Genomic DNA, 23,146 nt, shown 5'->3' on the forward strand with positions numbered 1-23,146 from the left:
AGCATTACGTTCACCGTCATTGCACCTGTTGTGCATGTGTGAGCGTGAGTAAATTCCTAAGAAATAATAATGTGATAAATGGCTGCCTGGCTGCCGTAGCCAACGACGCGACGCCATCGTTTCTCAACACGAAGTTCAAGGAAAACAAGGATTTTCTTATCAGAAATGGACTCCACATGAATCCAGGATATACTAGTACTTTGATGGATTATGGATCGATAGATAGTGAAACTGGTTGGATTGTATAAATCGTCAAAATGTCTCTACATCGGTCCGTTGTTAGCGAGCCAGCCCACCGTCCACGGTCGCGCTCAGCACACAGTACAGGTGGCGGTGGTGGTGGTGGTGGTGGTGATCTGATGTCCGGGGGATCGCGAACAATGTCAGCCAATGTTCGCCGTCTCCACGAAGCTCTAAATACAACTCTCCCAGACCACGATCGGGCTTACTTCGTACATGCCTTAAATGAGTACAACTCCCGAAGGAACGTTTATACATTAGTGGCTAATTTGAAGTCACTCTTAGACACGCCTGAGAAGAAAGTTTTGTACCTACTCCTTGGGAAGGTTATCCCTGCACCTGACCAACCCCTCTTCTGGCAACATGCTGAGCCTTTTTACAATCAGAGGGAACGATCAGGCAGCATTGGGAGAACGAAAACAATTGCAAGTGTACAGAAACATCATTTTGATACAATGCCCTCGAGGACAAAGCCATCAGAATTATATCAGAATGATGAACCTCATGGTAAAACACATAGAAAAACTGCAGGGAGCAACTGGGAGGGGGATGCAAATAAAGATGTCCGAAGGATCGTTCTTAAGAAGTCCGATACCCCAGATGGAGAACTGGGGTTCAGCATCCGTGGGGGTTCCGAACACTCTGTGGGAATTTTTGTGTCGATGGTTGAGCAGAACACAATGGCCGAGAAAAAGGGACTGCAACCTGGAGATCAAATTATTCAAGTAAATGAGATCCCATTGGAAAAGATAACACATGGAGAAGCTGTCAAGGTGAGATGGATACGAGTGGATGCAGTTGTCATGGAAACGGGAGCCATTTCTAAAGGAGATGGTTTGGAGAATGTTGTGTATTGCCATGTTTTTTCCCAATGGTTTATTATCAACTTAAATTGTGATTTATCAGAAAATTATGGTTCGTGATCAAAGGTTTTAGATCATCACAAACAAATCTGGCGAAAATGGAGTTCTCGACTTCCATTTTTATCTTCCCAGGTCAAAATAGATCCTTACCCATCCCGAGAGAAGTACAGGATGTATCTGTACAGGCCGTTACAGAGAGGAATTGGACTTTGAACCGTACATAGTGTCAAAGTCTATATTTTGACAATCCCTAAAAATGTAATTTTAGTTCCTTTGGGCATTTGTGCACACTCAAGTTCCGGCCACTTGATGAATATCTGTTTTTTTTTTCTTCTTTGTACTAGAGTTTTAGCTATAAGAGTAGTGTATCAAGAGGTAAAATAAAGCACAACAACTATTAAAAATCAAATAAACTATTGAAAGTGGCAGGCAGATTGTCCCCCAAATCCAGTTATTTTATCATTCCAGGGGTGTCTGTCACAGATGTGGTCACAAACGAACCCAACATAACAAAACAATAACAAAATGTGGCAATCATGAAATTCTTGGGAAAACTTTCCGTATCTTGCCACCACTTTTTCATTCATTATGAAATAGATTAGAATCTAATCAATTACTTAAATTAGGTTATAGAAAAATTGAAAGAATTTTCCCCTAATTTTTGAAGTGGTGGCAGGATACGGAAATTTTGCCATCTCTTGTCTCAGAGATCAGTAACTGATCACAAATCCGATCCCAAAGATTGCAGAAACAAGGAGCTTACTTGTGAGGACTTTATAACGCTGGCTCTTTTACCATTGTGAACGTGTATCAAGGAACAATGCATAAATGGATGAAGTAATTATAATATTGTGGTTTTAAGTAGAAGCCTGGCCATGAACAAAGTTCTGCTTCTCTTGACCTGTTGAATAATTTCAAAGGTCAACACAAAATTATTCAAGGCTGCATTGCACTTAGCTGTCTTTTTGTCAGAATTTAAAAATAATTTGACAGAAATTTGCTTTAAAATCGTAAGCGCAACCAAATTACAAAAGTATTTTTTTGCTACACAAAAAATGAATTTGAAAACAAAATCAATTTCTAAAGGTAGAATAGGATTATGGGATTTGAACTCACAACCTTTGCATTTGTGTGCAAAGGTTACGGGTTCGAATCCCACCCAAGTTGTCTGTGGATTTGGTTTGACTGAACCCAGGAAAGTACTGAGTATACAGTTCTTTTAAATACCATGGGTGAAGGGTAAACAACAATTTGTATTCTTTATATCCGATTCAAAAATTACCATCGCATTGTTCATATGACAAATTTAAGGGGTGATTACTGTAACTTTTAACTCTGGATCCCAGCAATTTTTACCTCCCTTCCCATCTTCACTAGTTCCCCTGGCCACTCCACAACAATAACTGTTTAGCGTCAATGGCTTGTTGTAACAAATGATCACGCTTCTTTCTTAGGCCTACTGTGCTATTATTTAATTAAAGTAGCCTAATGAGAGACACAACTGTGCATGGTTCTGTGCCTTTTGTTATTCAAATATATCCTGATGCGTCTTGTAAACACTCATTGCTCACGTATAATTAATTGATTTCTTAATCAATTCGTCCCTTAAGTGGTTTGGACAATTCAGTAGGCACGGGATAATTGTGCGTTGTATCTGACTGATGGAAAATGGATGAGTGATGACAAAAGTCCACAGGTAAAATTATTAAAATGTCTCAAATACACTTCTATGGAAATGATACAATCAAATGGTGATTGACAAAGATATTCTTGCCCTTGTGATAATGATACACTTATGTGAAAGTATGAAATATTCTTGCCTTTGTCAACCATCATCAAAAATAGGTTTGAGTAAACAAAAATGGCATGCTTGAATGAAAATAAGGTGCAATGAAAATAAATTAACAATTTTGAAAAATTCCACAATATTTTTTAAACAGCATTTTGGAGAGCATACAAATTGACATGATTGTACATTAAAATAAGTGTAAACCTAGACAAGACAATTTTAGATTCGTTGCCCCAGGGGAGTCTGCCACAACAACTGTTTCTAAAAACTGTTTTTTTTATATATTATTTATAATTCTGCCATTGGCTTTTAAGATTGATGACCTCACAGATTGATGATCACAGGCTTAAAATGTCCATTAGATATATTCATACAAACGATTCATTCATTTGTTATTTTTCTTCCATGAATTTGTGCTTTTTGAACAAAATTAATGAAAAAAGTAAAAATTTGTAGAAAAACAACCTGCTAAAATTATTTTTTGTAATCAACAATACTGCAATCTGTTAACTGTGAAATAAAAACAACTTACTCTTTATTAATTTTTAATGACGTAAATTGAATATAAACCCTACTCAATTGACACTGCGTCATAGAAGTAGAAAAAAAATTTAAAATTATGCAAACTTTGAAATAAAACGAGGCCGGTTTATTTACCAATTTAATCCTCTTCACCAGTATGTATGTCATCCAAGGTTGGGAAATGCAATGTTTTCTTTTTTGATTCAGTATTACAAAGTGTTTTTAGTGAGGAGTTCCATCGATTAGCGACGGTGAAAGTCCTGTAGGCATATGCCGTTTGATTATTGATTGGTTACAGGTTGCATCACAGTGCTGTTCTTTTGTTGTGCTAAACAAACGTTAGGAGTCTCTGGGTGGTGGGATGTGAGCCTCTTGAATGTTTAAAACATTGTGTGTATTCTGTACATGATAAACCTCATCTACATTTGGGGATTGATTTTGGGGTTTTAACTTTCTAAATCCATGGAGTAATTGGAGAGAGAATTGTTTGCCTTGAATTGTATCCAGTGTTGAACAAAAACTAAAATAATTTTAAAGTCATGGTCACTATTGGTCAAAAATCAAAATAATGTTTGTGGTTTTTTGGGGGGCTTTGACGTATAATTTGAAGCAATTTAGATTCATTCATTGCATACTAATTAACTTGACATTCTCTGAAGGTGATCAAAATTCTATTCCAAGAGCTGAACTTAATTATTAATAACGTCAAATCGATCACTGAAAAACCTCAATAACAAATTACACACTGGAAACCTTCATTCCTCCCCCTCTGTATCTAATTGTAATTTCCCAGTTATTTTGAATCAAGAGTCAAAAGCTGGAATCGCCAATACAGACAATTATTTGTAGAGCACCACATGCCTGATGCTTCACAAGACAACAAAGGCGATTGCCTCCGTGCCCCCTGGTCATTGCCTTGGTGCCCTCGAAATGCTCCAGTAGAAGTTTACAGTTTCCTCATAGGGTGCCCTTTACCAAGGAGAAAATGCCCTGGTGCCCTTTCCCTTTCAAAAAGGAAGCATAGAGGCCTGGCATGCAGCACTATAGGCCTACCTGTGAGTTACAGGTTCGATTCCCATTCTTGTAAATGTTTTGTTGTTCCCCTAAACATAGACAAAATATTAAACAAAATTAAAATCTGTCCCCATTCCTGCTATCAGAAATTAGTAAAGCACCTGCACTTAAACCTAGGGGGTCACATGTTCAAATTTGTCTTTGTTCACCTCAACATAGACAAATATTTATTAAACATTTTTTGGTTGAAAAACATTTTGCATGTTTTGCGTTTTACCACACACCGATGTATTATAAGCATTTTACACTCAGTTGGATTCAAACCCGCAACCACTTCATTATAGAGCAGAGTTTTCTACCACTTAACTTGGTGTATCAATGAAATGAGTAGCTCCAGCTCTTTCTAGAGCTAACAATCCTCACAAAACAGATTTACACAATGGTTGTACTTTGTGAGTTTACTAACTAGAGTTACTTCTTATTTTCAATATCATGCAAGTTTTAAATATCACTTAAATATAGAATATGTCACTCAAGGGACTCAGAAGAAAGTCATCTCCTTTTACTGTGAACTTGTCATGGAAATTCATAGGTTTTTTGTATTGGGATGTAAATTTTTACAATTAACATCATGACCATGATGACTTGAAATGAATAGGAATTCATGTTATTATCAATGACTTTTTTTATAAACCTTAACCCACAATAGGTCAAGGAAAGGTAATTCTAGAAGCTTTGGTCGGCAGTAAGTCAGAGTTACAAGGCGACTTATCAAAAACCTATAAACCTGACTCCTAGAAAAACAAAACTCTTTGTTTATCACAAAGAAACCATTGGGGGCTTTTCTTGTTTTGTTTTTTTAGTTTAATAACTTCTCATTTGAAGTAAATCCAGTTCAATATTCTAAAACCATCCCAATGTCTAAAAATAGAAAAACATTAGTCACCCCAAGTACTCTTTTAGCCATGAGCCTGACCCTTTGAACCAGCACTAAACTGTAAGGTCACTTCTTTTCTGTTTCCCCCTTTTTTTTTGGGGGGGGGGGGGGGCACAAGTGGTTCACTATTTTCTAGGGGTGCACTCGTGGCCAAGTTGCCTGTTTCAGAAGCCTCTTTTAGCACAAGCCACTTTTAGCACTCTTGTTAAATGCTATTGTTTTTTAAATAGGTTTTTATTTTGCTATTTGTGAATGTAAAGACTAGCTTTAAAATAATTGAAATTATCACATTAATTCATTTCCCTCTTTGATAATTTTAAATCTCAGGATTTCAAAATGGAGGGTGGAGCATGGATATTTGAGAGGGGGGGGGGAGTACCCGCCTGTGTGAACTGTGTGAAGTATCAATTGTTATATAAATTGCTTTATTAACTGAACAGAGTGAAACTTCCCTTTGATGGTAATTTGTTTGCAAACTTTATGAACAACACAATTCTTTTTTATTGACAGTTTTTGACTATTTTGAATGGTAGTAAAACATTGAAACAACACAACAACACCAAACAAAACAGTACCAGTAGAAAACAAACGATTCAATATGGACTTAATATCTCACAGAACAGATGAGTCTAGGAATCACATGATTGTCACATGCTATTTTGTGATATTCTTAATCTACTTGAAGTTATGTGGAAATGAATTAGGAATGTTTTCAAAATGTACACATGTGGCACTAGCTATTATTGATTGAATGGACCTCTACTGGTTGCCATTAACCCATACTTACTTGCTACCCCTGCCTACATGTAGTACTCTCCAGGGAAAAGCCACCATGTATACAGTGGCTGCGTTACCATGGTGACCCAACGGTAACTCAATGAGTCAAATTTTACTGCAGTTCAGTTGGAACCACGCACTGCACTCCGTTTTTATCATAACACTTTAGTGCATAAATGATAATGAAGCAAAATAAGAAACAAATTTACTTCAAATTTGTGGAATTTTTGAAGATTATTGCTGTGGAAATTCACAATTGTTATTTAAGCAGAAATAGTATCATGAAATCCGCAATGTTTAGCTTTATTTTGGGAGATATTTTCAATCCTAGAAAAGAAAATTGGCAAAAGAAGGATTCAGTATTAGTTGATGAATTGGCTTACAACTTATTGAGTCAAATCATCTGTTGGTTGTCCCCACGCAATGTTGAAATTGGTCTGGTTATCAATTGGATGAATATAAGCCCTCGCTGATAAATCAATTGTCAAAATGTCAGATGTGAACAAATGTAGTCTGTAGATGCATTTGTACAGCTTGGTACAGTGTATCTGTGCTGTGGTCATCATGTAGCCAGTGATTAATCAGAGGTATTTTACTGTGAAAGCGAATAGCATCATGCATGTATGAGCACAAGTTTTTATGAGCTTGATATATATGCACTAATTGGTAAAGTTATTGTTATCCACAGCCGTAAACCATCCTGGTTAATAATTGAAGATCTTTTTGTCAAATTTTTCTGAGAATTCATAATATTTATGTACATGTAAATTGTAAAATACAAATGCAGATATCATCATAACAGCAATACATGTACATTAATTTTGAGCTCAACAATTTTTGTTTTACTGGAGCAGGATTTGAACCTGCGACCTCTGAAGAAATCATGTGCTGATGTTCTACCAACTGAGTAATTTCAATGTAATGTTGCCAGTGATTAAAACTGAGGAGATTGACTGAGTTACAAGTACTTGTGGTTCCCTTAGCACTAGTAGTGTATGTATCCTGGGCAAGGGGGCGGGGCATCGCAGGGAAAAGGGGAGGATCATCTCAGGGATAGGGGAAGACCTTTTTTTTACTAATAAAAAGGAATGGTAGTATATACACAAATTTTATGTTGATTTGTCATTTTCTTTGTGCAACTTAGGTGTCTTTCTTGACAGATACTGTACGTGAACATAGAGCCTAATTATGATTATTATTAATATTACTGTTATTATTCTTATTATTAATACAGGTGCTGAAATCAGTCAAGAAGCTTGTGCTTTATGTCAAGTCAGTTGGCCGAGTACCAGGTTCTTTTGTCTCCCACCAGACCTACACCTGGGTAGACCCCCAGGGGCGCAGTGTCTCGCCCCCTCCTGATGTTGACCTGATGGGCCGAAGGATGACGGAATCATTAGGGAGGAAAAGCGGGCTGAACCTCCTCAAAGATGGGGATGAAAAGAAGGTCAGTCCTGCACTGGTTATTAACAAAACCTATGACTGAAAACTCAAAGCACTGAAAAGTGAAAAATGGTGGGTTTTTTGGGGCGAGGGGAGGGGGTGCGGAGAGGTCTAACCTCTTTGCCTTTGCAGGTACAGATTTTCACCTTTAATAGGACTGTAATTTTCTTTTTGCAAGGGACACATCTACAAGCCTATGACAATCCTGAAGTCCATGGGAAACATTCATAGCGGCAATACCTGGGCAACAGAGGCCATGACCTGAATGGCTACTGCACAGTTCCAAAGTCTGCCGCTAGTTTTTTGTACCAAGAAAAGTGATGGATAATTATACAGTCCTGTATGCTCCGTCTTTGAAAGGGCAAGGGTACCAAAGCATTTTCTCCTGGGTAGAGGGCACCCTATGAGGAAATTGTAAATTTCTACTGGAGCATTTCAAGGGCACTTAGGCAATGACCAGGGGGCATGGAGGCGGTTACCCTTGTTGAATTACCTCTGTGAAGTATCAGGCCTGATAAACATATACCCCCATCAAAGTGCAATAACCAAGAATGATGTGCATGCCCAATAATCAGCATGTTTACAATTAGCTCCACTAGGACTCCTCAAGGTTAAAGGTATTCCAGGTGGTCTGTGTTTAATTATCATATTTGTTCCACTTCGCTGCTCTTCCATTTTCTCTCAGCGAGTATTATAATACGATTAAAGATGAGGTACATGTATTGTTGTTCTTGGTTAATTGTCCCATGGAATACTATCTGTCATGGCGCAGGAGGCAATTCATAAGCAGTAAGCTCCATCAGGCAATCTCAATAGGAAGTGAGTTACAGCTAGAGGATCCCTCTTGTACTGCCAAAGTTTTAATATTGCAAAGTTTAGGTGGTTGCCGTCACATTACCTGAAAACATTTGCCCTTGTGTGACATTGCCTTTTGCCCTTATAGTGAATACTGTGGCCAGAGTTGTAATTGGTACCCACTATCATCTTGTTAGTACATTCTCAATGAAAATAATACAAAAAGGTTTTTTTCGGAAACTGTAGTCAGGTGAAACTTTCCCAGGAGACATTTTTATTATTGTATCTTTATTGCAATTTGGCATATAAATCAGCATTCATTAATACCTTTAGACAGTTTCGCTATTCCTATTGGTGGAGAGCGCGTCACGTGGGGGTGTTTAAATGGTTGATAATGACCAGGTACCCTTTTATTCCCTTATTACAGTGATAACTAATCCATGCCTAAACCATTAAGGGAAAGATAGAATGCTAAAATTTATCATTTAGATTGTTTTTTTCTTTTTTTCTTGTGGATTTGATCAGGTGAACCTTGTAGTAGATGATGGTGAGAGTCTTGGGTTGATGATCAGAGGAGGTCGTGAATTCAGTCTGGGTATTTACATTACTGGAATCGACGCTTTCTCTGTAGCAGAACAAGCTGAGCTCAAGGTAGGAATTGCAATGATTGTAGATTGAAATTTTACTTCAAAACCCAATAAAGTCTCATTGTTTGAGTTAAAATTGTTTATTCATTTTGGTTTGACCCATACACACCGATGTGTATTAGTACTGTATACTCAGTACTTTCATGAGTTTGTGAAAAAAACAGGCATATTACTCTGGTGAGATTCGAACCCAGGACTGTTGCAAATCTAGAGCAGTGTCATACCAACAGGCCACAAAGATTGCCGTTAGCTTGAGGCAGTTTGAATCCCATGTCTAATAATATGTTTTACACTTACCTTGGTCAACAGGTTGGAGATCAGATCTTAGATGTCAACGGAGAAAACTTCCTGGACATCAACCACCAGGAGGCCGTCAACATCCTCAAGTCTTCCAAACTGATGATGATGACGATAAAAGATGTCGGCAAGCTCCCTTATGCAAGGACCACCATCGACAGGACGCAGTGGATAACGGGAGACGGGGTGTCAGACTTACCCAGTCAGGTGTCCCGACCAGGGAGTGTGGTGAATGGTGAGACGGTGCACAATGGAACTAATGGAAACCTGGTGAATGGTGATCAACACAATGGCTTTCCTGTAAGTTTGGAAAGGGGTGAAAAGTAAAGAGTTACTCCAAATGAATAAAGAAGATTGAGCCTAAACTGGGCCCAATTTCATAGAGCTGCTCAGCACAAAACATAGCAAAGCAAAACAATTACAACTTGTGGCTGGTATCCTGCTCATTTCTGCTTAGCAGAAAATTGTTAAGCAAAACTTCCTGCTTAAGCAGCTCTATGAAATTGGGTACAGAGCCTTCTATAAAGTACTGGAAGTGCATGCATAGAATTTCAATCATTATTCGCAAGGGAGTAGAGCAGAGGGCAACTGCTGCGAATTGTTCGTTGCGAATTTGTGATGTCAAGATTCGCTTCGCATTCGCAGGAAGTATGAAGCGGGCTTAATGAGTGGTTCATTTTCCTTAAAAAATATGAGCAATTGACTTGATTTGGAATCTGTGACCTCTGGACTAACTTGCCGTTGCTCTACCAACTTAGCTACTAGCCATTTAGTTGGCGCTCTCCCTATTTTGTCAATATCTTCATTCAAGCTTATAAATCATAATGTGAAACATTTAATTGACCTGCCTATGGTCAGATGTTTTATTTAAAGGGAACATTATTAAATGTGTAGATATATGGCAGAAATGTTTCCAGCAAGTTTTGATTTACTGACTGCTAACTAGGCAAAACTGGATCACTTATTATTTGCCCCAAAATGTCTCAACATGTTTGTTCTCTTTTCTTAACAGTCCAGTTTCAAAAGGGGTATAGCAGGCACCCAAGTCATGTACAACTCTACCCTCGGCACCGGTACCCAAGCGTGGGGTATGATCGAGGACCAGGCAAAACACCTGTTGAATGAGAACGAGAGAGGGACAATGATGTACTACCTTGGGGAGTACCAGAACGGGACCATCAACATCGATGCCTTAGTCATGGCGTTATTTGAGCTTCTCAACACACATGCTAAGGTGGGTTAAGCCTTGAAGGCATGTCAGAGATTGGGGTAACAAGTGTCTGAAAAATGCCTCAGGGAAAGCAAGTCAGTCGAGGGTAGGATTGGTCTTATTTATCATCAATGTTTGTGCTGGGAATAAATCTTAATTTCTTGATATGTCTCAATTAATCCTCAGTGATATTAGTTGGTTACCTTGACATTTTGAAAATACTTTAGGTACAGAGCTAGTATCAGCCAAGGAAAAGATACCTTTCACTTCAAAAGCTCACCAACCAGTAGGCCTACCAATCCTCACAAGTAATAATTCGTGAATGTTGCAAAGTCAAGGGAATGCTTGTTGAAGACCCCCAAAACCATAATCGATAAAGTCAAGGGAATGTTTGTTGAAGACCCCCAAAACCATAATCGATATGCTTATTTTGATTGTCATGACGGTACACAAAGACCTTGACAAAATATGAACAGGAGAATTGAAATTAATTAACAAGTTCAAACTGATGTTGTAATTATGAATTATACTTGTACAATTTGTTAAAAGTATTATTATTTCTTTTTTGGCAGTTTTCATTGTTCTCTGAGATCCGTAGTTTTGTGTTTCCGAGGGACATTGATCAGTTTGATTCACTGGTGCTAAAAAGAGAGGTTGAGTCAATGAAGGTAAGCATACAAAAGTTTTCATCATTTCTAGGCTTGTTGATTTGAAGCTTTTTAAAAGTTGCCTACTGTACTAGTAAACTGTGCAATTTACTTTGAAGTTTTGTAAACCCATACTGACAAAACGTTAGATTCAAGATAAAATGGTAACAACCAGTTAATTGGTGAAAATGAAATTACATACACTGACTGCAAAATGTATTCACATCTGAAAAGGAAGAATAAAAATAAAAATAATTGACCATTTCTAGTAGCCACCAGAGCAATCTGAGAAGTGGTGTTTACTAGTACGCAGTAGTTTTGAAGGATCAGTTCATAATATTCTCTAATATTAAACAAGGAAATTACTATGGTAGCATTTAAAGACTAATCACATAAAAAAAACCTACATGGGCTTTTGTAGCACCAACTACCGTTCATGTATAATACATTTACCTGGCTGCTGGTCCCTGTTCATTGAATCTGATGAAGAATAGTTGTTGCTATAAAAACTCATGCAGATTTTATGTAAGTAGTTATTCTTAAAGTGCTACCATTACCTTCCTTGTGTTATCAGACTAACACAGCTATTTTTTTAGTATTCTCTAGTATGATCAAAGTAAATACATACACAATTTTACCACTTCACTTTTTGGGAATAAACCAACACACTTTTATCGGAAATTAAACTTTGTAATCTAACTCCAAAGCCACACATAATTTATTTGTCTGCTTTCATCTGGTCCATTGTGTTTCAACCAAAGCAAACCTCTGCCATTTAACAAAACATCTGTGGATCATCCAGTGTAAATATCCTAACTTAGAAAAAATATCTCGCAGGTAAATAAGCTCTGAGCAAAAATAATCAGTGTGAGCCAGAGGGCAAATCATATGTTTATGCCAGCTGTTGCTAATTCTGTTGAGGACGTGATGGCCCAATGTCATTATGCTTACTGGACAATTTGTGATTACTCGGCGACGATTGTGAAATTCAAAGAGTGGTGTACTACTTTACATATGTGTAGACCAGAGTTCAATTAAAAGGAATAAAGTAAATATTGAAATGTTTATGAAGCAGATGATTCATTTTGGCCTTGGTGGTAATTTACCTGTGGAGGATTTTGACGAATATGGTTTCACTCTTTAAAACTGTGTAAAAAGTACAATTTGTGGAAATTATTTATTAAAAACCTGAAAAAAGTACACTTAAATCATAATTTCTGACATGTACCGTTTAAATATTTACACTCATCTGTTTATAAGATGTGAATGCACTCTGATAAATGAGAAGAAAAAACAATCTCCATATTGAAATGGTTGATAGTGTTCACAGTCATGGAGTCTGTACAACACTTGACAGTTTAGTCTGAAGATATTTGTTTATATTCAATTTAAAGTGCCACACTTCTCATATTTCAATGATTAGACTAGAAACACTGACCTTTCTAGTCCGACTTTGGTCTTGTTACATATCCAGAGCATCTAGCTCTACCGTATACATGTACAAGTTACTCTATCATTTATCCTAAATACATATTTCTTTCTTCGTACGAGAATCTTCAAAATAATTTTTATTGTGTTTAAGCTAGTGCATTTTGTTTTCACTTGTTCCACTAGTTGTGAATATAAAATGTATTCATATTACATTCATAAAAGAATATGAAGAAGGTCCGGTTTGAATCGAAAGCTAAGGCCATCTACCCTACTTATTGTATTCATAAAAGAATATATTTTCCCAACTTGGATTGAATCCATCAAAGTTCATTAATGGATAGTCACTCAACACATTCATAGAAACGTGGACAGAGTATTATAAGCCATGGGATGGATTTGTTGGTGAAAAGGCATCAAAGTCCCAAAGTTGAAATGTTTCAATGTTTTTAGTGTGTATTATATAAAAACTTCTGTGGTTATTTTTATTTCCTAAATATGGTATACACAGAATTTCAAAAGATTTGATTTCACTGAAAGATAAACTTGGGTAAGCCTATAGTCTTCGTTCAAGTTGTTTTCTCGTTCTTTATACACTCGGGATTTTCACAGTTTATACAAAATAATACTGTAGTTTTAAACGATTAATTTCTATGTTTTGTTTGCAGGCCAGACAAAGAGGCCACTTTATGAATGAAAGGGAAAGTTCGTTTGATACGTTCTCAACTAGCAGCCATTATTCGTCAAGTTCTATCGACTCTCGGCCGATCACACCACCTCATGTTCCTGCCCAGTTACCATCCTTCGTCAAGGTAAAATCTTCACCATTCATGTCATTCATTTTTTGACATTTATTTTGTAGCAATTTTTTTTTTAAATCACCTTTTCCCTCAAACATATTTGTTACTATTCCATGAATTTTCAGCTTTCCTCCAATATTTTCAGAAATTTCAAGCTTACTGAATGACAAATTAGTTATTGATAGCTGAAGGCTAGGAAACAACTTTCAAAAGTCATAGTTGGAATTTCAAATGTCATCACACATATTTGTATTTAAACTCATGACCCTTGGCTGACCTTTGCAGATGACCTCTGACAAGGATGAGTGGTATAATGGATTTGACCCCAGGCAGATCAATGATGATACAAATGGACTTCCAGATTTCTCCTTACCTGTAAGCTTGTTTTGTTAACATTAGGGCAAAAAAAAAAAGTTGAGCGTCCCTGCCCACTTCATTTTTGGAGGCCGCCTCCTTTTTTTCTTTAAAAAAATAAAAATAATTTTGTAACAAACTCAGACAAGGCAAAATAACCCAGCAGGTTGTCTTTAAAAATATGCATGAGGCCATTGATATATAAAAAAAACAAATAAAAAAAAACGCATCCTTCCTTTTTTCAAAAAGGCAGGCTGCTAAACATGTTTATTTTTATTTTGGCCAAAGGTGTATCATGGCCCTTACCTTGTCCAGTGTCAATCTTATAGAGCTTGCTAAAAGCTTTGTAAGCACAAAAGGTATCTAAGCACAAACTATCGAAGCACAAAAACACTGAAGTAATCCAAGCACAAATGTTTTAAGAACGATAGTTTGCAAAGCTCAAAATTTTTCAAAGCATAAACTATCTAAGCATAGAAGTTATCCAAGCACGACAGTTTTAGCGAGCAGTAGTTTTAAAAACACAAACGTCATCTAATCTAACCATAATAGGTTATCTAGGTGCCAGAGTTATCTTAGCACAAAACAATTTGGCTTACCAGCACTATACCGTTTGTGACTGGTTCACCACTTAATCAGTTCACCACTTTTTCAGTTCGGTAATGACACAATGGTATAGACTGAGACTGTTTAACACAGTTGTGATGAAACTTTAAGCCTATAATTTGATTAAAGGAACTTAAATATAACAAACAAAATTGTTACTTTTTCAGGACTTTGCAATAGATTCATCCCCTCCATCACTCATCAGACCAATAAGTAACCCAAAGTCCACAAGAATCACCCCTACAAAATCAATGCAACAGTCCAACCAGCGCACCATCACTGTGGACGTCCATCACCATGAGGAGCCTTCCACTAGTAGAGGGGGGAAAAATGGCCACGATGGGATGTACAGTGGATCAATGAAGAGCCCAAGTGAAGACAGTGGGGTAGATGTTAATGGTAGTAGAGTCAGTAGCAGAAACGCCAATCGGTAAAAATCATTCCATAGTTTTATACTTTGCCCATAATCCCGCTCCCCAAACAAATTAATAATGAAATAATCGACAACAATTAAATAAAAAAAGTGAATAAAAATAGAATTAAATAAAAATAAGCAAAATTTAAAGAGCTACAAAGCACTTGAGCAGTATTCAATACATGACACACTTTTTTAACAAAAGAGCTCAAATAAAGTTTGATAGAAATTAATCAAAGAATAAAAAACAAAAGAAGAAATGACCTCAAAGTTTTAATCATAATTGCTTTAATTCAGACAAAAGTCTGCTTCGTCTAACTTAAGTTTCTTTGTGAAACCATCATCTGGCTTGGTGAAGAGGTTTTTTCATCCTGTACATGAGATATACCCACTGTTACCCACCCTTACCTATTGTACCCACTACTGGAAATGTGACCCTTTGGTTTTGCCTGCTATGTTTCCATCCCCCACCCAAAGATATCCACTGCTACCCACCCCCACCCACTGCTAGAAACAGGACCCATTGGTTTCCCTGCTATGTTTCCATCCCCCACCAAAGATATCCACTGCTACCCACCGGTACCCACTGCTAGAAACAGGACCCATTGGTTTCCCTGCTATGTTTCCATCCCCCACCAAAGATATCCACTGCTACCCACCGGTACCCACTGCTAGAAACAGGACTCATTGGTTTCCCTGCTATGTTTCCATCCCCCACCAAAGATATCCACTGCTACCCACCGGTACCCACTGCTAGAAACAGGACCCATTGGTTTCCCTGCTATGTTTCCATCCCCCACCAAAGATATCCACTGCTACCCACCGGTACCCACTGCTAGAAACAGGACCCATTGGTTTCCCTGCTATGTTTCCATCCCCCACCAAAGATATCCACTGCTACCCACCGGTACCCACTGCTAGAAACAGGACCCATTGGTTTCCCTGCTATGTTTCCATCCTCCACCAAAGATACCCACTGCTACCCACCGGTACCCACTGCTAGAAACAGGACCCATTGGTTTCCCTGCTATGTTTCCATCCCCCACCAAAGATATCCACTGCTACCCACCGGTACCCACTGCTAGAAACAGGACCCATTGGTTTCCCTGCTATGTTTCCATCCCCCACCAAAGATATCCACTGCTACCCACCGGTACCCACTGCTAGAAACAGGACCCATTGGTTTCCCTGCTATGTTTCCATCCCCACCCAAAGATATCCACTGCTACCCACCGGTACCCACTGCTAGAAACAGGACCCATTGGTTTCCCTGCTATGTTTCCATCCCCCACCAAAGATACCCACTGCTACCCACCGGTACCCACTGCTAGAAACAGGACCCATTGGTTTCCACTGTAGTAATCAACAAGCCCCCACCTAATCCTTGCTTGCCTATAATGGTTGCACTAATCCCAATTTTGTTTTCCTCTCCCCTTGTTTCCACCCCCATGGCTGCTTTCACTGCATGATCCACGTTGAATCAACCTCCTTAATTAATGGTGCATTCCTTTAGCTACAAGAAAAGGTATTTACTAACATGGAATGGGTTGATACTAATGCTGTAAAGAGGGTTGTTTTGATGGGAGGGGGTATTGTTGCTATTTGTAATTATAATGTCATGAGAAAACAAAGTAAGAGTACCTGACAATCAATGGGCTTTTTTAGGGCTCAGGCTTTCGCCTGGGCTGCTTCCGTAGTTTTGAAAAAACCAAAGCCTAATTTGTGGTTTAGGAAAACTAAGCATGAGTATGTTTCCAAGGCCCAGTTTAAGCTGGTGAGCACAAAACTCAATTCACTTAGCACAAATGAATCACCATCCAAAATAATATGTTAATGTACTCTCATTGCCAGAGACTGGTTTCCTGATCGTTTTTGCTTAGCAAGTGAAATTGATAACCAATATTAATTTTCTTATGGTTCTTAAGAACAGGAAAGATTTAAAATACAACAATCTATGTGTTATTATTTGCTTTGACCCTTAAGCCTTTAAGCACTATATACCGAGTACTTCCCAAGTTCTGTGGAAAAAATGACAGGCATATTGTTGGGATTTGAACCCACAACCTTTACCAATAGTCTTAAGTATTCAGTGCTTACACACATCAGTGCAAGGGTAATTCAAATAATAATCTCTATCTCGCTGCAAATTGAATGCTAGTTAGATCTGTTTGTTGTTTTAAATGTTTGCAATTATAATAATAGAACATTACTAACCAATTGTTGTTTTCCTTCCTGACAGCGTTACAATATCTCCGATCCCCCCAGTCACTATCCACAGTCCTTGTAGTCTGAGTGACATGGAGAGTCCAACATCATCTCTAGGAAGTCCTCAGTCTGCAAGTAGCCCTGAGCCAGCCTCAACAAGACATGGCTCCTCCCATCGGCTACCAAGGAGTTTGAGTCTAGACAGTCTCTCAACAGAGGGCTCTTCTGTGGCTGCTGTGAGTTATTAGAAACAAAAATGAAAATCCATTTATTGAATATTTACTTTTAGCCAACAACGAAAAAAACCCAAATTGTTTGTAATCGTCTTATCCATTTTTAGTTGTTTTTATTGTTGAGTGTTGAAATGTAACAGTATTTTACGCTTTCTTCTCAAATCCTTCAAGATAAAAAAGTTTCAAATTTCACCTATCCTGAAATATTGAAATGATCCTCTTTTCAGTTGGCTGAATCACCAAGGAAAACCAGCTTTAGCAGTAGTGAGCACAGCATTCCCCGCAGGATCAGCGACCCTACACATGTAAGATACTAATTCTTTTCTTATCTTTCTGTTTTAGCTTATTTTTTGAAAATTGATGATAACAAATCATAGACATGGTTAAACTGATGGTGTGGATAGAGCCGTTACCAGTCAATTTTAAAGCTACGCCCGGTGGAAGGTCCAGAGACCTGCTTGGAGAATCTTGCCAGAGGAGGCTAGGCGGCTGCTAGCTAGTGTCCCATCTTAATGGGTTTATTCTAGTTTGGCTGGGATGCCTGTCACTTTCAGCATCTTCTATCCAATCCACTTCTGCTATCCGTTTGAAATTATGTTATCTTGACTTGTTTATATCACCTTACTTGTTTATATCACCTTACTTGTTGATGGTAAACATTAAGGTTTGTGGCCGTTTTCTTATCATTCCCAGCATGTTCCGCGAGAGCAGAGGAGGAATATTGAACAGAATAAAAAGGCGAGTGAAGCTTTACTAGCCCTCAAGAAGCAACCAAGGAGTAAAATCCACCTGGTCAAACCATCCAACCCTCCTCCTCCTCCTCCATCCTCAGTATCTCGCTCTAGTACTCCTCCTCCCCCTCCTCCAGTTCCTGCACCACCTCCACCTAGGAGCATCCCTGAGCAACCTTCTATGAGCCATGGAAGGGGATCAACACGACCCCCTCCTCCTCCAAGGCAAGGCTCTGTTATCACAACCAAGTCAATGCATTCACAGCAGTACAGCAGGGCCAATTATGAGACACCTGATCAACCCTTGACTCATGGTGGCAGCAAACGAGCATCACGCAGCAGCATTTATACAAACTCTAATGGAATGAACACACACGTGAGTAAATCTTCTACTTCTGAAATTAGAATTAGTCCAGTACAACTCATCTCTTGTCAGTCAAATAAAACATGGATGGGGAAACTCTGATCCCAGTTTTTGATTGGCTATCATAAACGCACCAAATTTTGATTGCCATGGGTTTTCAAAAAAAAATTTTTCGCCAAAACGCATGCCTAATACAAATGTACGAGGTTGGGTTTGATTTCCATGTCAAATAAAACAATGTCATTCTTCTATGACAGGTATCGGAGCGAGAGTCAACGGACACACTGAAGAAGGTTCAGTTCCCATTGGTCAACCTGAATGACGAATTCCCAGAAGGGATGGAACTAATCAGCGTTAGAAAGACAAGACCTAATCTGGGAATAGCAGTAGAGGGAGGGGCTGGAACCAGACAACCTGTTCCAAAGATTATTAAGATTCAGGTGAGTTGAGAGCAATTTCTGTGGAACCAGACTTTTTTTTTTGAAGTGTGAACAGGTCAACACTTTTTAAAAAATTTCTGCAAATTAGCTCGAGGCTGACACCACTCCATTGTTTGTATTTTACTGATGGAAGGAAAAATATGAACCAGTACGCCTCTGTTTATCAAATTCGACTGTAGGCTCACTTCTGCATCTCTCCTGCGCCAGAAGTGTCTATAAGACAGACATGGCGCATTATAACTGGCCTCTATTATTATTATTTTAAAATATCAGCAACTCCAGCTGGAGGCTGACACCACTCCGTTCTTCGTATTTCACTGATCTGTTTTTTTCTCTCTTTGTCATAGTATGAAGGATCAGCCTACCACAACAGCAACCTAAAAGTTGGTCATGTGATCCTAAAGGTAAACGGAAGGTCATTACGGGGTCTTTCGCATCAGCAAGCGACGCGTTGCATTGCACTGGCGTTTAAAAACAAAGCCAATGACAGCATCAACTTTCTTGTGATCGACTCTACCAAGTACGCGATACAGTACTAGAATCAAGATAAGGTACATTAATTGGTCAATTTAACTTTATAGTTCAATATACCTTTTTAATCCTCAGCGTGTTTGGCCATTTTATTATCAACCCACGTTATTTTTACTGAAATTATGATACTTTGTTGTGATGGGTAAAACACAATGCGAACCAGACACTTAGCAGAGGCACAGGAGGCAGTTGTCCCCCCATGCTTGTGTTCGCTTGAAGTTTTCCAGTGCAAATAAACATTTTGTTCACTGAAGTACCATTTATACAAATGAAGTATTCAGTATATAATTCTGTGTACAGTTGTGCTGCCATGCATAATGGGAGACTTTGGAACGCTAGGTGGCAGCAGACTTACCAGGTAGATTTACATTATTTTTTCATATTGAGCAAGCTCACAATTCCAAGAACAATGGTTTTACCTAGTAAGTCTGCTGCCCCCTAGAGTCCAAAAAAGTCTCCCATACTTGCACTTAAATGGTTTCAGCTCACTGTAAAATGTTCCTAAAATTAGAAGGCATTATAAGAAGAAGGTGACATGTAGAGTTTTCTAGGTTAACACCTTCTTGCAAAACAGGGTTTTTACAGTCGTAATAATACAAATAAAAGCATTATTTTTTGACAGCATTATTTTACTCTTGAAATTCGCTTTAATAATATTTTTAAAACTTTACCAACTGTGGCTTATTTCATCACCTTTAACATTGCCTCCTATTCAGATTCATTTTTATTTATTGTTAGTACTGGTTTTTTTTTTATATTCTCTGTCAACTAATAAATTAGCATTTTTTTCCCACAATTTTTTTTCATGGAATCAACAGGTCATACAATACATACAAGTAACAATTTTCTAAACTCCTGAAGAACACATGCCTTGAACATTTACATTTTTAATTAATTCATTTTATAAACTATGTAATTCAACTGTGCCGATAACTTCACAGGGTTATGTGAGATACTCTTTTCTTTAAAACTGCATAATTTGAAAATTTGCCAACATTAAATGTTAACAAGGTTAGCTGTCAGAAATGCAGCAAATAATTTTCAATCTTTTCTACTTATAACCCCAGTATCCTTTTCTACTTAAACATTTGAAATAATGTGCCTTTTTGTGAAGCTTTAATAGCAATAATTGTAGTGTCTAAGCAGTAGCTATTTTTTGTACTGAAATCCTTTGCCTTTTGTGAACTGTGCCTACAAAAATATTTTTACCCTGAACCGTAATATTCTGAGCAAATGTGGGGAGCGCTTGCAGGTTAACTAGATATGACCAATAAAAGTCACAGCCTAAAGCGAGTTTGACTAATCCTAATTACACTGTTGTCAAAGCTTAAATTATGCTGCCACAAAATAGCTGGTGTTTTTTATTTAATGGAAGTGTTCTAAGGTACTTATTCTGTGTGTGTGTTATGGTTAAGTGGCAAATAGTTTTGGCATTATTTTTGTTTCTGAAGGTAAAACCTTTTAAAATGATAAGTTTTTTAAACTTTCATTTGTTACTTTGCCTTGGACATTTGGTACAGTATCCAACTTAAAATAAAGCACTTGATAGTTTCAGTACTGTTTTTACCTCTTTGACTTTTCTATAAAACTATTTTTATACTTGTGAAGAAAATACATTGCCTTGTCATTACCTTTGTACATACAGAACATTCCATAAACAATGTAGATTAATGTTATAGAATGTCCTTTTTGTGTGTACGTTCATAAACTTGTTATCGTTGATTTTCGGCTTAAGCAGGGCTGTGTGTTTTAAACTTCTTAGGTTTTGTTGTACCTGAAGGTTTGGTTTAAGGTTCGCCCTCTGGATTACTGGAAGGGGTTGTGACGTCATGATCAAAGGGGTTGTGACGTCATGATCAAAGGGGTTGTGACGTTATGATCAAAGGGGTTGTGACGTCATGATCAAAGGGGTTGTGACGTCATGATCAAGTTAGGCCTGTTTACTAAACACTCGAGCACCCTTCTTTTAGATGGTACTGGTTACTGGGTGCGCGCAAGCGGTAACTGGGTGAGAATTCATGTACAGCCACGGTTAAGCTTTGATCATTATGGCACAGCACCTTTAATTAGTTTCATTAATTATTTCTTTTTTAGTATTTCAAATGGGGTGTTTAACACATTGTAAAAATGAATTGTTGTCAAAGAGGCTGATTTACAGACATTTACATAAAGAATTCCTCAAGGCATTATTTACAATTTCCTAAAAAATGTATTTTGAGAAGAACTGTTATTAAACAGTAATTCTGTTCTTTGATCTGAGGTGACAACCATTTTCACCTTGAATATTTTGTACAAATTTACCCAGTCTGAAAATTACACTTTTCTTGCAAGAAATATCAGCATTATATGGAAGCATTATTGAAAGAGAAAGAGAATTATTTATGACTTACACAAACACAAAACATCATGACTTATTGTGAGATTCAAGTCATTCTTATGACCAATTTTAATTAATAGTTATGAGATAAACTATCATAATGGTCTGAATCTTAATTATAAGATAATGTCTATATCATAATGACTTTCTTTTGGTTTCCTCAATGGTTATATAACACTTGGGTAGCATTGGGATTTTTGATTTAAACAAAATGCATTGTATTTATTTAAAAAACAATTTTTTTAAAAAGCTATATATACTTATTTATTTGTTGTGTTCAAAGGCTGCCTCATGTTTGCCAACTTGCTGACAAAACTTATTGTTGTGATGTCAAGAAATCTATGTTATAAAGTGCTGTACTCCATATTCCCGTTTTTGTGCATGATTCTTGTTTTCAAATCATCACACAAATTGTACGTAATATACTTGTACAACTTTTGTTTAGAATAATCAATGTTGTACAAAAATCAAATTTTCATTACAAAATTTAATATGGATTCTTCTTGATTTTTTGTAGTATATTGGAGTGGTTTGCTGCCACCTCGCGTCTCCAAAAGTCTACATTATTATTGATAGAGGTTGATTTTTTTTAAGGGAGGTGTGTCCAGTGGTTATTAGGTTCAATGGTCCAATGAGCATGTGGGTACGTCGGCCTAACCCATCACTGGGTTAGGAGTTTGGGCTGGAACAATGTGAGCCAATGTTACAAAGGAATACCAAAATAATTGTAAATATCCCCAAGCCAATTTTGTATTGAACTTGATTTCATGCAAAGCTTCACATCTACTTACTTAAACATTGTTTTTATTTCATAATTGAATCACGATAGCATTTACTCTACATCTTCCGATGTCTCAATTTTTGGGGTGTAATAGAAAACATAAAGATTTTCGGTACCTTTGTGTTCATAAAGTCATTGTTCATAAAGCCGAACATTAACAGTTACTCTCGATACAATTAATACATTCGGTTCTTTGAAACAAACCGCTAAGGAATGCGTTTGTGGACCAGTGCCTATAATAATTGTTAGAATTTATTTGAAAACTTATTTTGTTTTTGTTCCGTCCTCGAATTCGTAATTTTATTTGACTATATCTTGTGGCAATTTCTTTAATTCCATCCATTACTTTGAACCAACTGTGATTCGGTTGTGTAAATTCCAAATTATTATTAATTTATCTTATTTAATCAATGGTTAGTTTTTAATTCACGATTACGCCATAGTACATTCAGTTTAGTTTGCATGAAAGTATATTGATAAGGTTTTGTGTTTTGTGTATCATACACATATAATTGAGTGTTTATTATTTCATTTGTGTCATGTATATACAACTTGTGGAGTTGAAAACCATAGTTTGTTGATATTAAAGAGTGAAGAGGACTGAAACTTGTTTATGTTTTGATGTGTTTGCATTGTGGAAAAGAGTCGTCCAAAATATCAGAAAACAAAATAGCAAATTCCAGCTAATCATACTTGGGCC

At 37.4% G+C, this 23,146-nt stretch overlaps 1 protein-coding gene across 2 annotated transcripts; it reads left to right on the forward strand.

Annotated features, from left to right (window-relative positions):
• The first annotated feature begins 39 nt into the window (after positions 1–39).
• Positions 40–23,041, forward strand: LOC139948147 (whirlin-like). 2 transcript variants are annotated; one of them, XM_071946196.1, is made up of 14 exons: positions 40–1,013; positions 7,377–7,589; positions 8,906–9,031; positions 9,337–9,624; positions 10,337–10,558; positions 11,107–11,202; positions 13,278–13,421; positions 13,695–13,784; positions 14,537–14,799; positions 17,024–17,225; positions 17,450–17,527; positions 17,916–18,329; positions 18,575–18,757; positions 19,105–23,041. In XM_071946196.1, the coding sequence occupies exons 1-14, from the start codon at positions 258–260 to the stop codon at positions 19,294–19,296; spliced, it is 3,267 nt and encodes a 1,088-aa protein (XP_071802297.1). In that variant the 5' UTR covers positions 40–257; the 3' UTR covers positions 19,297–23,041. The 2 variants fall into 2 exon arrangements, with proteins under 2 accessions (XP_071802297.1, XP_071802298.1); XM_071946197.1 differs by lacking the exon at positions 13,695–13,784.
• The last annotated feature ends 105 nt before the right edge of the window (positions 23,042–23,146 follow it).

Source organism: Asterias amurensis, chromosome 15, assembly GCF_032118995.1.
Source record: "Asterias amurensis chromosome 15, ASM3211899v1".
Taxonomy (NCBI): Eukaryota; Metazoa; Echinodermata; class Asteroidea; order Forcipulatida; family Asteriidae; genus Asterias; species Asterias amurensis.

What these genes read in the sequence shown, in the direction of transcription:
- LOC139948147 (XM_071946196.1), top strand. Translation starts at nt 258, where the DNA reads ATGTCTCTACATCGGTCCGTTGTTAGCGAGCCAGCCCACCGTCCACGG. An exon ending in CACATGGAGAAGCTGTCAAG is followed by an intron (nt 1,014 to 7,376) that starts GTGAGATGGATA and finishes TTATTAATACAG; the next exon opens with GTGCTGAAATCAGTCAAGAA. An exon ending in AGGGCTCTTCTGTGGCTGCT is followed by an intron (nt 17,226 to 17,449) that starts GTGAGTTATTAG and finishes TCCTCTTTTCAG; the next exon opens with TTGGCTGAATCACCAAGGAA.